Here is a 13652-nt window from a genome sequence, read left to right on the forward strand (position 1 = left end):
TAAATTATTTTACCGAGAATGCGCTATTCCACCCCTGCTTTTTCCTTTGCAAATCCTCCTCGATCCTGAAGGCCTACTTTACCTGTCCCTACTCAACGGCATCACCATCAGGATGGCAAGGCAGTGACCATGCTGACTCTTGCTCTGATGCTGGAGCCTGCATCTTTCTGCCATGCCCAGATGAGCCCCAACTATGAGTGGTTTGAACCAGCCTGTGTTCCTGAATCCCACACCAGCAGAGGCCTGCAAAGTGGACCCACGTTAGCACTGCTGGCCTGAGAGGTGGTGGGATCCAAAAGATAGGAACACTAGGGATGTTGTTCCCAAAGCCTTGTTCTTCTTGGGAGGGTTCATTAGCAGAATGAGATGAGCCAGAGGCAGCAAGAAGTGACCAGCCTGCTGGAATGCAATGCTCAAAGCTTAGCTCTCCAACGAGTTTCTCAGGAAGGAATAATATCACATGTTTAGTCAGAAGTAGTTTACTAAGGAATTCTACTTTTAATGTGTTGGAGATAAAAAGATGAGTGGTACCTGAGCCCTGACCCCAAATGGAGTCTAGGAAGCATGCACAGGCACATGTGCAATGAAGCCTGCTGGCCTGAGAGCAGTTAGTAGGGGCAAGGGAAGGGGCTTCTCAGAGGATGCCTCCCAGGCCAGCACGTAACTGCTCTGAGGCACTTTCTTATATATCAGAACCACTATTTTTCATCCCAGCAACCCAATGAGAACTTCTCTCACTTTCAGAGTTTCAGCCCAAATGCACTCATCAAGTGGCCTTCCCTGACCACCCATCTGCAGCAGCCTTTACTAGGCGCTCACTCTGATAGTAGCTGACTCTTTACTGGCTCCCCTATCACTAAGTCCCCAGTACCAATTTGGCTGGCTAAATGAATATCCAATGCAACTCTTCTTCAACAGGTGAGGCTTCTGTGTCTTGCAGAGGTGAGCATCTATCCAAATGGTGAAGTTCCAGTCCTGTGCTCTTGGCCCAGCATGGACCCCAGACACCTGTCACACTTTCATCTATGGCCTCCCCAGTGGCTCTGAGCCCCCACCCACCGGGCCTGTTAGCTCCTGTCTCCCATGGAGCTCTGTTTCACAGCTGACCCCTGACCATCTTTCGCAAACCCAGCTCAACCCAGCTCCGTGGGGCAGACCCTACCCCACAGCAGTGCAACCCACACCTTCTGTAGCCTCAGGACGTTCTGGATGAAGAAGCGATAGGCATTGTACCAAGGTAGCAGCACATCCTTCAGGACATCTCGAACACCCTCCTCCTTAAAGCGGAGGTTTTCTGCTCTCACCACAGGGGAGTTAATCAGGTATAATCTGGAAGAGGAGAAAAATTACATGGAAAAGGGATGTAGACAGTAAACCAAATATTACTGACATGTTGACAGGGCAATACCCAAATCAGCCCTTTTTCTACAAAAGTGGGGAATTATAAATACGCTTCTAACAGTCAATTTAAAACCGACAAAATTCTTATTTTGTGTAAGAGACCTAGCAAATTATAAAGGGGAGACCAAAAGTGCCACACCAAAATATGGCACTGAACTAACCTAGAAGCATGCCCTGCGCTGGTCCCAGCACAGGCCTCAGGCAGTATGGCAACACTAAGAGGAAGAAGCCAGGCCCTCCTTCCAGGACATATGTGCAGGCATCAGGGATTCACAAGGAACAGCCACATGTGCTCTGCCAGCACAGAGGGACGCAGGGGGCAGAGACCAGGGATGTTGTTAAACATCCTACAGGATGTTCCCTTCAACACAAAGAATTAAGAGGCCCAAGTTGTCAGCTATGCCAACGTGAGTCTAACAGATAACTGGGGGTTGCAGGACACCGCACTAACTGCTCCTGGGCAACATGGCAACCGTGAACGGGCTTGCCCACTGCCCCTGGGTGTGGGTCTCTGTGTTCGTAACAGGAAGATGCTGAATAAGATCTCTTTGGTGCCTTTTAACCTGAGCACTCAACGTTTATGACTATTTCAAGCAGTATCTCACATTTCTCTAAAAACTTTTCAGTATTTTTATTTGCTCTAGCATAAATTGTACCTCATACGGCTATTTGAGGAGTAAGTGTAAAATTGAAATAAATGATATAAGAGAATTCTAGTATCAATAAGACAGGGAACCTATAGAAGGAATGAGGGAAAGGCACCAGCAACTAGCCTGGGAGTACGTGTGCTGCTTAATCCAACACACAGCCTCCTCTTCCAAAAGACCTATAGATATAGAAACATCTTTACTATTTAGAAAACCACCTTGGGGGATTAAAGTCAACACCATACCGATGTAATTCTCCATGTAACAGATGTGCATTTTTTTAAAAAAGCTAATTATAAACCAAATTAATAGAATGATTAATATCACTGAAAACATGATTAACAGAATGTAAGATGCTTAATAAGAAATGACAAATACACACAAGGCAGAGCACTGGTTTGTACCTGAGGGCATCAGCACCATATTTTTGAATGACTGAAAGTGGATCTGGATAATTCTTTTTGCGTTTGCTCATTTTTTGGCCATCACTTGAAAAATAGAAGGGAAACACCAAATAAATAAGTCAACATCACAGTTTATATATGGTTACAGATCATCTACTAATTGGAATACGTAAGTGCAAATGGGACACAAGCTACTACTAAGGCACAACAATAGGTTGTTAAAGCTTGTTTTTGAATACTGTAGCGAGTCAATGGAGAAGTTTCGGGATAAATGGCAGCAGGAAGATGCCAGAGTGTAAAAGTGAAAAAACACAGCCTTGGCATTTATCCCAGAGAAACGAAAACTTATATTCACACAAAACCTTAGAAAGTTCACAGCTTTATTCATAGTCAGCAAACACTGGAAACAACCTCAATGTCTCTCAGCAGGTGAAAAGTCAAACTGTGGGTCACCATGGAACACTGCTCAGCAATGAGAAAGAACTATGGATCCATAAAACCACCTGAGGTATCTCCAGGGAATTACAGTAAGCAAAAAAAGCCAATCACAAAAGGTTATATATGATATGAATCCATTTATATAACATACTTGAAATGACAAAATTACAGAGATGGGGAATAGATGAGTGGTTGCCAGGGGATGGGGATTAGGACTGAAGGCTGAGGTGGGAGGAGTGTGAAGGGGTGGGGTGGGTATGGTTATAAAAGGGCAACAGAGGCATCCTGTGATGTTGAAACAGGCCAAGTATCTTGACTGTGCTGGTGGATACAGGAACCCATATATGAGATAATATTGCATGCAATAGCAAATGAGTAAAACTGGGGAAATCTGAGTAAGACTGGTGGATTCAATCAACATCCTGATTGTGACAATGTGCTACAGTTTCAAAAACGTTGACCGTTGGGGGAACCAGGCAAAGCACACGAGGGGTCTCTATTAATTTTTACAACTATAATTCAGTAAGATTTTCAATTATAAAAAAAAAGTACAGACTATAGAGCCAGACTGCCTGGATATACAACTAGAATTTCACACTCTTTTGCTGTATGACCTTAATTTTTCTGCACTTCAAATTCCTCAAATGTCAAAATGGACAATGAAAGGACCCATTTCAAATAGTTCTGGGGATAAATGAGTGAAGATGTGTAAATGTGCAAAACAGAGCCTGGTACAGTGCCAGGTGTCATCCCCCGCCTTGAACAGCACATGAAGCAAGGTATCTAGGTATAAAAATTTCATTTTCTTCTTTTTATTTGTTTTTACTTTTAATGACTAGAGGCAGTAGAAGGAAAAAATAAGACTCCTCTATAATAAGCCTCTAGAACCAATAGCTTCCTTATATATTAAAAACAGGACAACAAAAATCTATATTAAAGGACCAGTGTACAGATTTAATAAGAGCTATAAGCAAAAGTACTTTATAAAATTCTAAATGACAAATGTTATTTTATCACTAGTAGTATCATGGGACACATGTCCTCCCCTCTGTCCTCCTCCATTAGGCTTAGCTCTTAATGCAGTCCTTCTCCTAAGACAGAGGAATATGTAGAGACAGAATGTTACAGGTTGAGAAGAGCACAAGGCAGGAGTTGGATGAAAAGGGAGAGCAGGAAGAAGTATAAAGGCAGAAGGAAGGAAGAGAATAGGAACAGAGCTGGGGCATTCCTGAATCCCTTTTAAACAGAGAATGGTTAGATCCAACCAGAACATGCTGAAAGAATAAAGGAGGTCAGGAACTGCAACTCATTATTACACAAGGGAGTGCACCTGCCTTGCCAGGACGAGCCCATTCACAATCACATTTTTGAATGGCGGCCGTCCAAAGAGAGCTGTGGCCAGCACCAACAGGGTGTAAAACCTGGAAAAAAACCCACAAAGAGTTCAATAAAATAAGAAAAGGAATTCAAGCATAGGAAAAAAAAACTGTGTTTACTTATTGGACTGAATTTCTATTTTAGGTAAGTTACACTTCTTGATAATCACAAAGCAATGGTTCTTGATCCTGGATACATCAGAATCATCTGGGGAGTGCTGAAAAATTAGGCACAGGACCCACTGCAGACCAGTCATATTACAGCTTCTCACTAGAAAAACTAAAATGAACTTTATTTAAAGCAAATAAAGCCCTAGAATGAGGTACTGACCCCCTGCTGGGGACAGTACTATCATCTTCCTTGGGGAGCTAGTTGGACAGCCACAAGGCAGAGCAGGGCAGCACTGGGTGGCCTCTCAGGACCTCCCAGAAATGCCAGGCTGGAAATCCAGAGATATGTTGCCTTTAGCACAAGGTCATATGGGACAGTCTGATGACAAAAGATGAAAAAAGCACTCTCATCCAAAAGTTAAAAGCTAGTCTATATGAACATAGAAAATGTTTTTATTCTATCAGATATCATGCATGTTTATATGCTACCTAGATTGTTCCCTAAAAGAACTCTATCACATTCATGTAAGCTGTCCCAGTAAGTAATGCACTTGTGTCATCTCCGACCTGATTTTGCATCCCAAGAACATCACCAGACACAACTAATGAGGACGGAAATCAGACAGGTCAGGAGGACCCTGGTTCCTATGAGAGGCAGCCCATACCTGACAGAAGGCGAGGGAGGCAATGTGCACATGGGGACCCACGTGAGGGCTTTTAACAGTTGCCAGACATGGCAACTCCTCAGAGAAACAACTTATTGGTGAGTCATCTGGCCCTCCCTAAGAAGAGGAGTTTGTATATGGTAGCTGTTTCTACAGAAAAATGGATTGGAAGCTGAAAACATTAAGAACATTAAGTCTGGAATTCCATCAGTTTGTGATGACTACAAATTGTAAAGAGAAAATGATACCAACATTCTTTTAACACTCCTGCAGAAACATTACTAATGAAAGTATAATTAGAACCTGGGTCAGCCAAGCTCATGCATGAAGAGAAGGTAATTCATCTTTTTCTAATTAAGAGGATGAGGGTACTGCTTTAGATAAGGCATCAGATAAAACCAATGCCAAAGTCCTCCCCACCATGTTTTTTTTTTCTTTTTTAAGAATTTTAAACCTGGATTTTTTAGAATGTTATGAGGCCAGCCTTAACATCTTAGTACATTTTCAACTAACCCTCCAATTTGTAGCACCCACTCCAGTCAATTCTATGTAAATACCCACTAAACACTTGTGTAAATGATTTGAAGTAAACAAACTAAGGACACATTAATAGTTTTGTATCACTTAACCTTTCCATACACCAAAATCTCTGTATTCCAAAATGTGAAAGAAACAATTCAAACTCTAAAACTATAGCCCTAATAGAGTGTGAGATTCCTGCTCAAAAGACACTTTTATAGTATGTTTAGTGGTGAGGGGCAGAGGGCAGGAGCAGAGCCTGTCTTGTTTTTTTTTTGTTTTTTTTTTTTGTGGTATGCGGGCCTCTCACTGTTGTGGCCTCTCCCGTCGCGGAGCACAGGCTCCGGAAGCGCAGGCTCAGCGGCCATGGCTCACGGGCCTACCCGCTCCGTGGCATGTGGGATCTTCCCAGACCGGGGCACGAACCCATGTCCCCTGCACTGGCAGGCGGACTCTCAACCACTGTGCCACCACGGAAGCCCAAGCCTGTCTTGTTTGACACAATCTCCCCAGCACCCAGCTGATAAATGCTAAATGCTCAGTAAAATACCTGTTAAATCAAATCAGTAAAACACTTTAAAGAGGGACTTCCCTGGTGGCACAGTGGTTAAGAATCTGCCTGCCAATGCGGGGGACACAGGTTCGATCCCTGGCCCCAGGAAGATCTCACATGCCGCAGAGCAACTAAGCCCGTGCGTCACAACTACTGAAGCCCGCGTGCCCAGAGCCCATGCTCTGCAACAAGAGAAGCCCTCTAAATGAGAAGCCCGCGCACCGCAACAAATAGTCCCCGCTCGCTGCAACTAGAGAAAGACCACGTGCAGCAACAAAGACCCAACGCAGCCAAAAATAAATAAATAAATACGCTTTAAAGAACAAGAAACATACCATCCTCTGGTTTGGTCAATGCCTTCAGCAATGAAATCTGCAGGAAATGCATCCTCAAACTCCCTCTTGTTTTCAAATGGATAATGAATTTGAGCATAGGGCATGCTGCCACTCTCGAACCAACAGTCAAACACTTCAGAGATGCGATGCAACAATCCCTTCCCACAGCGTGAAGGAATGGTCAGATGGTCAATGCTAGTAAACAAAGAAGTAGCCACTTCTATTAATTTTAAGCAAAACAGAAATTACAGTTTAATTGCCAAGAGGAAACACAATGCCCTCACAGCTCTTTCATATGCATCTGCAAAGAGAAATATAGGCAGTTATCACAGGCTTTCAGAGAGCACCATCAGGGCTCCATCTGGAAGGTTATATACCAAAGTCTCCTGACATCTAACTCAAGGACAAGAGGCCACCTTTCCTCAATATGACATGAATCATCAACAACGAAGTAATTCAGCAAACTAGTGTCTGATTTCTACATGTAGCTCTGTGATCTGATACAGAGACCATGTCTAAACAGGCTACCTAGCCCGATATGAACTGAAGTGAATCAAACATTCAGAAACTGACCTCTCTCTGTGGAGATCTGAGATCTTTGCTCCTGACAGTTCTTCCAGTTCTGTCATTGACCCAACACACACCACCTGTCAAAACAAAGTTAAAAGGCCTCAGAGCCGAAGATCAAACAGAGTTAATTTATGTAACATTCATGTTTAGGTTTAGAAACCTTTGATCTTCATGAGTTATCATCAAGGTGGCTTACCTCATGGAAGACTATAGGTCACTGACTGAATTGGTGAGCAGACCTCACTTCTTTGCTATCTACCCCTATATCAGAGGGATTCCCAACAAGGAGAGAATTCCACAGCCATCATCTCAACGAGTATTTCTTGAGGGTCTACTATGTCCAAATCTCTGACAAAAATAACTAGCATAAGTGAAATGCCTAGACTGTTACTCTAAGGCATCTTAGTTTGCTCCTGGCACTTGAACTTGGCTCTTTAATCTGAAACCTTCTCAAGTCAAAGCTGGGACTAATTTATTGTGCATGAACTGGACCAAATAGTCAGATTGCAAGACATTAGGATTATACTCATGTAAGGAGACTGGGAGATGGGCCCAGCAGGGGCATTCAGAACAGGGTGAGTCATCTAACAGGGGCCGTGTAGCCGGGCTACACCAGCAGGAGCTGCTGTGGGTTCACACCCAGAGGTCATCTACTACCTAATGAATACCCACAGCCTCTTTCTCTGCACTTCCTGCTCAGTCCTGTAAAGTCCTCTGATTCAGCTACTTCACTGTTGCCTTTCAGGTCCCTACTGGAGATTTACTGAGGTCCCTGGGCTGCTGCTGCTGCTCATGACTGTTCTAATGCTGTCAGCATTGGACAGAGGGAATACATCTATATACCTATGTATGTATTTATTTAGAGACACACACACACACAATTTGATTTTAAATTAAAGGTCTGCAATGTTTTGGTAATTTTTATTATTATTATTATTTTTTTTTTGCGGTACACGGGCCTCTCACTGCTGTGGCCTCTCCTGCTGCAGAGCACAGGCTCGGACGCGCAGGCTCAGCAGCCATGGCTCACAGGCCCAGCCACTCCACAGCATGTGGGATCCTCCCGGACCGGGGCACGAACCCGTGTGCCCTGCATCGGCAGGCAGACTCTCAACCACTGCGCCACCAGGGAAGCCCACTTTGGTAATTCTTTTAAGTCATCCTTTTTTATCACTAATAGGGCCGTTTTAATATGCTGTGACTTAGTGCAGCGGGTGGAGTCTCTATTCTGTTCATCAGAAACTCAAAAGGAGAAAAAGAGTTCTGAGCAACACAAGATAAACAATGTGAGGAGTTTCCCGAGAAAAATACAAATTACATTTTTCACTTTTACACAGAGGGAAATTTTTTTTTTTTTTTTGCGGTACGTGGGCCTCTCACTGTTGTGGCCTCTCCCATCGCGGAGCACAGGCTCCGGACGTGCAGGCTCAGCAGCCATGGCTCACGGGCCCAGCCACTTCGCGGCATGTGGGATCTTCCCGGACCAGGGCACGAACCCGTGTCCCCTGCATCGGCAGGCGGACTCTCAACCACTGCGCCACCAGGGAAGCCCTACACAGAGGGAAATTTAAAACTATATTTAATTAAAGTAAAAATAAATTAAAATCTTAAAAACATATTCTTATTTATGTCATGATTCTAGGAAGGAACAAAGAAAAAAACCTGATGCAATAAGAAAGGGGCAAAGAAAAAAAGAAACCATATTCTTTTACCCCATACTGAGATGCATGAATGAAATGCTTTAGCAAAAATCAACACAAGTAAACACTGCCCTGCCTCACCTCCTCGAAGTCATTGCTGACCCACAGTGGGATAGGAGTGCCCCAGTATCTGTTTCTGGAAATTGCCCAGTCACGTGCATCTTTCAGCCAATTTCCAAATCGCTTTTCTCGCACAAACTCTGGGACCCTGCAATAAACAGATCAGATAACCAATCACATAAAAACATTAGTTAAGTAAATTTGTAAATTAGATCTGCATAAGCCTTTGTGAACCTAACATTCTGGAAATGCTGAGCTCACTCCTACGAGAATGTCTTCCAAATGGACAGCACCAGAAGACCCACAGAGGCTGTTTCTGCTATGAATCCATCCCAGGAAGATGCTCTGTAAAATGAAACCCCACAGCACACAAGCTCTGTCCTGCTCTCCAACTGCAGGACTGCCACAATCCTTTAACCAATCACCATGACGACAGCTAGCCTGATCTTACTTAGATCTAGTCTTCAGGTCATCCATACAATAGCGCTTTTACTGAAACTCATTAGCAAGGGCTCTTAATCACCTACAAAGTAAGAGTCTGAATAGGAGGGGTTATGTGTAGCTGGTGAGAAGCTGCCTCTCCAGGCTCACCTGCAGTCCCGCCACTGCACTGTAGGCTCTAGCAATAAGGCAAGTTCCTTAGAATGCAGCTTCTTACCTCACTGCCTCTGTCCATGCCATCCCTCTACTTCGATAACGTTCACCCCGCCACCCTCCTTCCCTCAGCCACCCCCCTACCCAAGGCTCTTATAGCTTCTGACTGGTAAATGACTCCTTATTCTTTAAGGTTCAGCTTTGTAGGAAACGCTGTCAAGCTCAAGGCTGAGTTAGGGCACACCTAGGCTCCAAAACATTTTGTCTTCTCAGGTGCTGCAGTTACCATCCTAGGTCAGTTTATAGGCCTGCACACCTGTCACCACCCCCCCTCAATGAGGCAGCCACACGAATATTCTATACTCAGTGCTCTACCAGGAAACTAAAGAGCTTCCTAGGTATAAAAATGAAAAAACATTTTGCTCTTGAGAAATTCACTTTGCTAAGAAATATAGAAAGCTATAGTTTTCTTTTACTGCCCTGAGATTCTCCCCATTCTTCCAAAATCAAATGCACTATTTCTTACTTCCCCAGAGAACACAACTTAAAGTCAAGCTGGATTCTTGGGGAAAATAAGAAATAGTTATTACCCTCAAAACTCTCAGGGAAAAACATTCTTCTGGAATACACAGATTTAGTTTTGTATCATTCTTGCACCTACAGGTTGAAGTACAGTAGTCCCCCTTTATCTGTGGTTTCATATGGTCTCAGTTACCCCCAGTCAACCATGGTCCAAAAATATTAAAAGGAAAATTCCAGGAGTAAAAAGTTCGTAAGTTTTAAACTGCACGTTGTTCTGGGTGGCATGATGAAGTGTTGCACCCTTGCACTCCATCCTGCCTGGGAAATGAACTATCCCTTTGTCTAGCATATCCAGGCTGTATATGTTACCCGCCCACTAGTTACTTAGCAGCCATCTCGGCTACCACATCAGCTGTTGATTATCTCAGTGCCTGTGTGGAAATAACCCTTATTTTTACTTAAAAATTGGCCCCAAAGGGCAAAAGCAGTGATGCTGGCAATTTGGATATTCTCTTACCGTGCTTAATTTATACATTAAACTTCATCATAGGTATGTAGATATAGGAAAAACACAGTCTATACAGTGTAGGGTTTGGTACTATCTGCGTTTTCAGGCATCCACTGGGGGTCTTGGAACATACCCGCTACGGAAAAATGGAGGAACTACTGTAACACCTCTCTGCAGTTTAGATATTAGCTGAGGAGAGAAAGGCTTCTGTTCCTGCAGTGTTTATCCATGAAACCAGTGTACACAAGACATTGTCATATTTTAGGAACTCAACAAGTGTCAAAAGTAGTAAGTGTAAATGGCTTTTGTAGGTATATCCAAAAATAAATGTATATCCTGAAAATGACTACTATTTAAAGCTAATGGACTCTGAGAGTACAGCCAGTTTTCCAAAGTCATTCCATTCTTTAAATCAAATAAATGGCAACTTCTCATTTCCATTGGGTTTAAAAAAGAAAAATGTTCTCCTATATGTCCTGTCATAAGAGGGCTGTTTCTTCTGTTATATAATATTATTTAAATTATTTTGTGTTCCTGAATAAACAGAAAAATAGCTATTATTACAATATACAATAAAAGATGGCTTTTAAAATTACTATAACTTGAGGGAAGTATAAACCAGTACTAACTACATGACAAAGGACATTATGAAGACACACATCTTACTGCTCACCAGTAACATAGGTCATTGTTCCTCAGCAGCTGGTCTACCATATGCTCCACCCGAACGAACCAGCTAGGCACTGCTTTGTAAATGAGGGGAGTGTCTGACCTGCGGAAGCAAAAATGCAGAATGTGGCTGGGCAGACTGAGGTATGCAGGGGCAAAGGGTAAGACTGACCTTTAGTTTCTTACTGATATCATCACCAACCATTAGGCCTTCTACTGATATTTATTTCTATTGCAAATACTAATGTCTATGTCATCTCCCTCCATCTCTCACAAGAAGGTGAAAGCTAATAAGAGAACAAGAAAAAATATAGTTCTGCTGTGTGACAGTTGACTAAGAAATTATGTCAACCTCAGCAAAGAGGAAACACGGGAACAAAACGTGATGCCACTGAACATTCCATTTTCACCCACATCTTTATAGTATGATGTTATATAAAACTTGCATCACAGGGACTTCCCTGATGGCATAGTGGGTAAGAATCCGCCTGCCAATGCAGAGGACATGGGTTCGATCCCTGGTCCTGGAAGATCCCACATGCTGCAGAGTAACTAAGCCCATGCGCCACAACTACTGAGCCTGTGCTCTAGAACCCATGAGCCATAACTACTGAGCCCACGCACCACAACTACTGAAGCCTGCATGCCTAGAGCCCGTGCTCCGCAACGAGAGAAGCCACCACAATGAGGAGCCCATGCACAGCAACAAAGACCCAATGCAGCCAAAAAAAAATTGCACATTATATTTCTCACTAAATTCCATTAGAAAGTTTTAGAGTTATATCTCATCCTAGAGAACTGTGATCCCAACACAATACATATTGGCATATGCCTGTTTCTTACACCTAAGGAACGAAATAACTTAATATATGAATTCATAAAATTCTCCTTAAAACAAGAATGAAGTTTTCAAACACTAACTCTAAAGGATACAAATGAGATGGGAACCATGAACTGATGGAATGGGCACACATATCAAATGTATCCACAAAGCTGAAGCTTGAGCTACATTTCATCTCACCTCCAGCAGAAAGGGTAGCTGTGGGTGAAGGTGCTGGCAGCAAGAAGTCGACCTTTTTCCTTTAGGGTCCTGATAATACTTTTGTCAGCATCCTATTTAAAAAAATTTTAAATCTAGCCATTAAAATATCCTACAATACTTAGTAATACAATATAATTAAGTATATTACTAAACTTTGTTATTTTGATACCTTTACTATGAATAAAAGGCACAAATAACAAATGTACTATAAAAATACTTGGTTCACATTTCAGCCACTGTGTAACTTTAAGTACTTTTAAAGTACGTTCCAGACCACTTAAGGCAGTGAAATTTTCAATCAGCAATGATTACCCCAAGGTCACAAAGCCGTTTCCAGAGTCACAAACCAGAGCCCACTTTTTCTGATTTCTACCTTTGAAATTACAGCATGCTTCCTCTGAAGATACTAGACCCTTGGAATGCAGCTGATAATATGTCTATTTTTTCTGATTTTATGTGCTCAAACAAAACAAAACAAAACAAAATCTACTTCCTGGGGGAAAAAAATCCCACATATGGAAGCTATTTAACAAAAAACTGATTAATGAAAGAAGTACGATGAAACCAACACCTTTCTAAGCCATAGAGATACAGACCTTCACATACTGTCCTGCAAAATCTGCCACTTCCCCTGTGAAACAGCCTGAAGCATCCACAGGGCAAACAGGGACAGAGTCTTTCTGAATGATATTGAAATCCATACAGACCCGATAGTCATCCTGGGGAAAAGGAGAAAGGTAGAAGAAGGGAAGAATAAAACAGTTAAGTGTGGGTGTAGCAAGAGAGGAGCATATGAGGCAATAAATTTAGAGGAAAATTTTTCAGTATTCTGACATATAAATGTATCCAACTTTCATTATCCTCTCAACTGAAGTTAACTCAAGGATTATTCAGAGAATCCAGAGCCCTATAGCAGGGTTAGGGGATTAGATCAGTCTTCCCAGCCATTACTTCACAAACCCCTAATATAGCTGAGTATCCACTAAGTAAGAAGAAACATATGAATACATTAGAACAAAATCAAATTTGATTTATAACAGCAGCATGTATACACATACATGTATGCACAAAGCAGAAGAACATACACGTGTAAGGCATGAACCATTTAGTACTGCACAATGCTTGATGTGCATATGGATTTGCATCCTGTCAAAGAGTGCCTGAAAGGATGGCAACAGTGATCTAAATCCAAATTACTCATTTTACGGGAATTCCCTGGTGGTCCAGTGGTTAGAACTTGGCGCTTTCACTGCCAGGGCCTGGGATCAATCCCTTGTCAGTGAACTAAGATCCCACAGGCCGCGTGGTGTGGCGTGCATAAATAAATTAATTTAAAAATAATAATAAATAAAACAAACAAACCCCAAACTATTCACTTTACAAATAAGTAATATGGGCCCCAGGCAGGCTGGGTTCACCACAATGCTTCAGGAATACATTTTGAGCAATGTTAACAATAATAAGGGCAAACTGATTATAAAGTGCTATATCAAACAGTGCTCTGAACATCTGACTACATTATATTAGCTCATTTAACC

The 13652-nt window shown here is 42.4% G+C and overlaps 1 protein-coding gene across 5 annotated transcripts in view; it reads right to left on the reverse strand.

Moving 5' to 3' along the window:
* The window catches only part of IARS1 (isoleucyl-tRNA synthetase 1), an 80934-nt gene that overhangs the window by 35252 nt on the left and 32030 nt on the right, over nucleotides 1-13652 (reverse strand). For all 5 annotated transcript variants that reach the window (XM_027098378.1, XM_027098379.1, XM_027098377.1 and 2 more), the window contains exons 11-19: nucleotides 12711-12833; nucleotides 12094-12185; nucleotides 11077-11175; nucleotides 8801-8927; nucleotides 7023-7096; nucleotides 6450-6644; nucleotides 4225-4311; nucleotides 2453-2536; nucleotides 1185-1329 (exon numbers count right to left, since the gene is read on the reverse strand). In XM_027098378.1, coding sequence (XP_026954179.1) covers nucleotides 1185-1329; nucleotides 2453-2536; nucleotides 4225-4311; nucleotides 6450-6644; nucleotides 7023-7096; nucleotides 8801-8927; nucleotides 11077-11175; nucleotides 12094-12185; nucleotides 12711-12833 — 1026 coding nt within the window. The remainder of the gene's footprint in view (nucleotides 1-1184; nucleotides 1330-2452; nucleotides 2537-4224; nucleotides 4312-6449; nucleotides 6645-7022; nucleotides 7097-8800; nucleotides 8928-11076; nucleotides 11176-12093; nucleotides 12186-12710; nucleotides 12834-13652) is intronic.

This window comes from Aethalodelphis obliquidens, unplaced genomic scaffold (genome assembly GCF_003676395.1).
Source record: "Aethalodelphis obliquidens isolate GAN/ISIS:26980383/991018 unplaced genomic scaffold, ASM367639v1 scaffold122, whole genome shotgun sequence".
Taxonomy (NCBI): domain Eukaryota; kingdom Metazoa; phylum Chordata; class Mammalia; order Artiodactyla; family Delphinidae; genus Aethalodelphis; species Aethalodelphis obliquidens.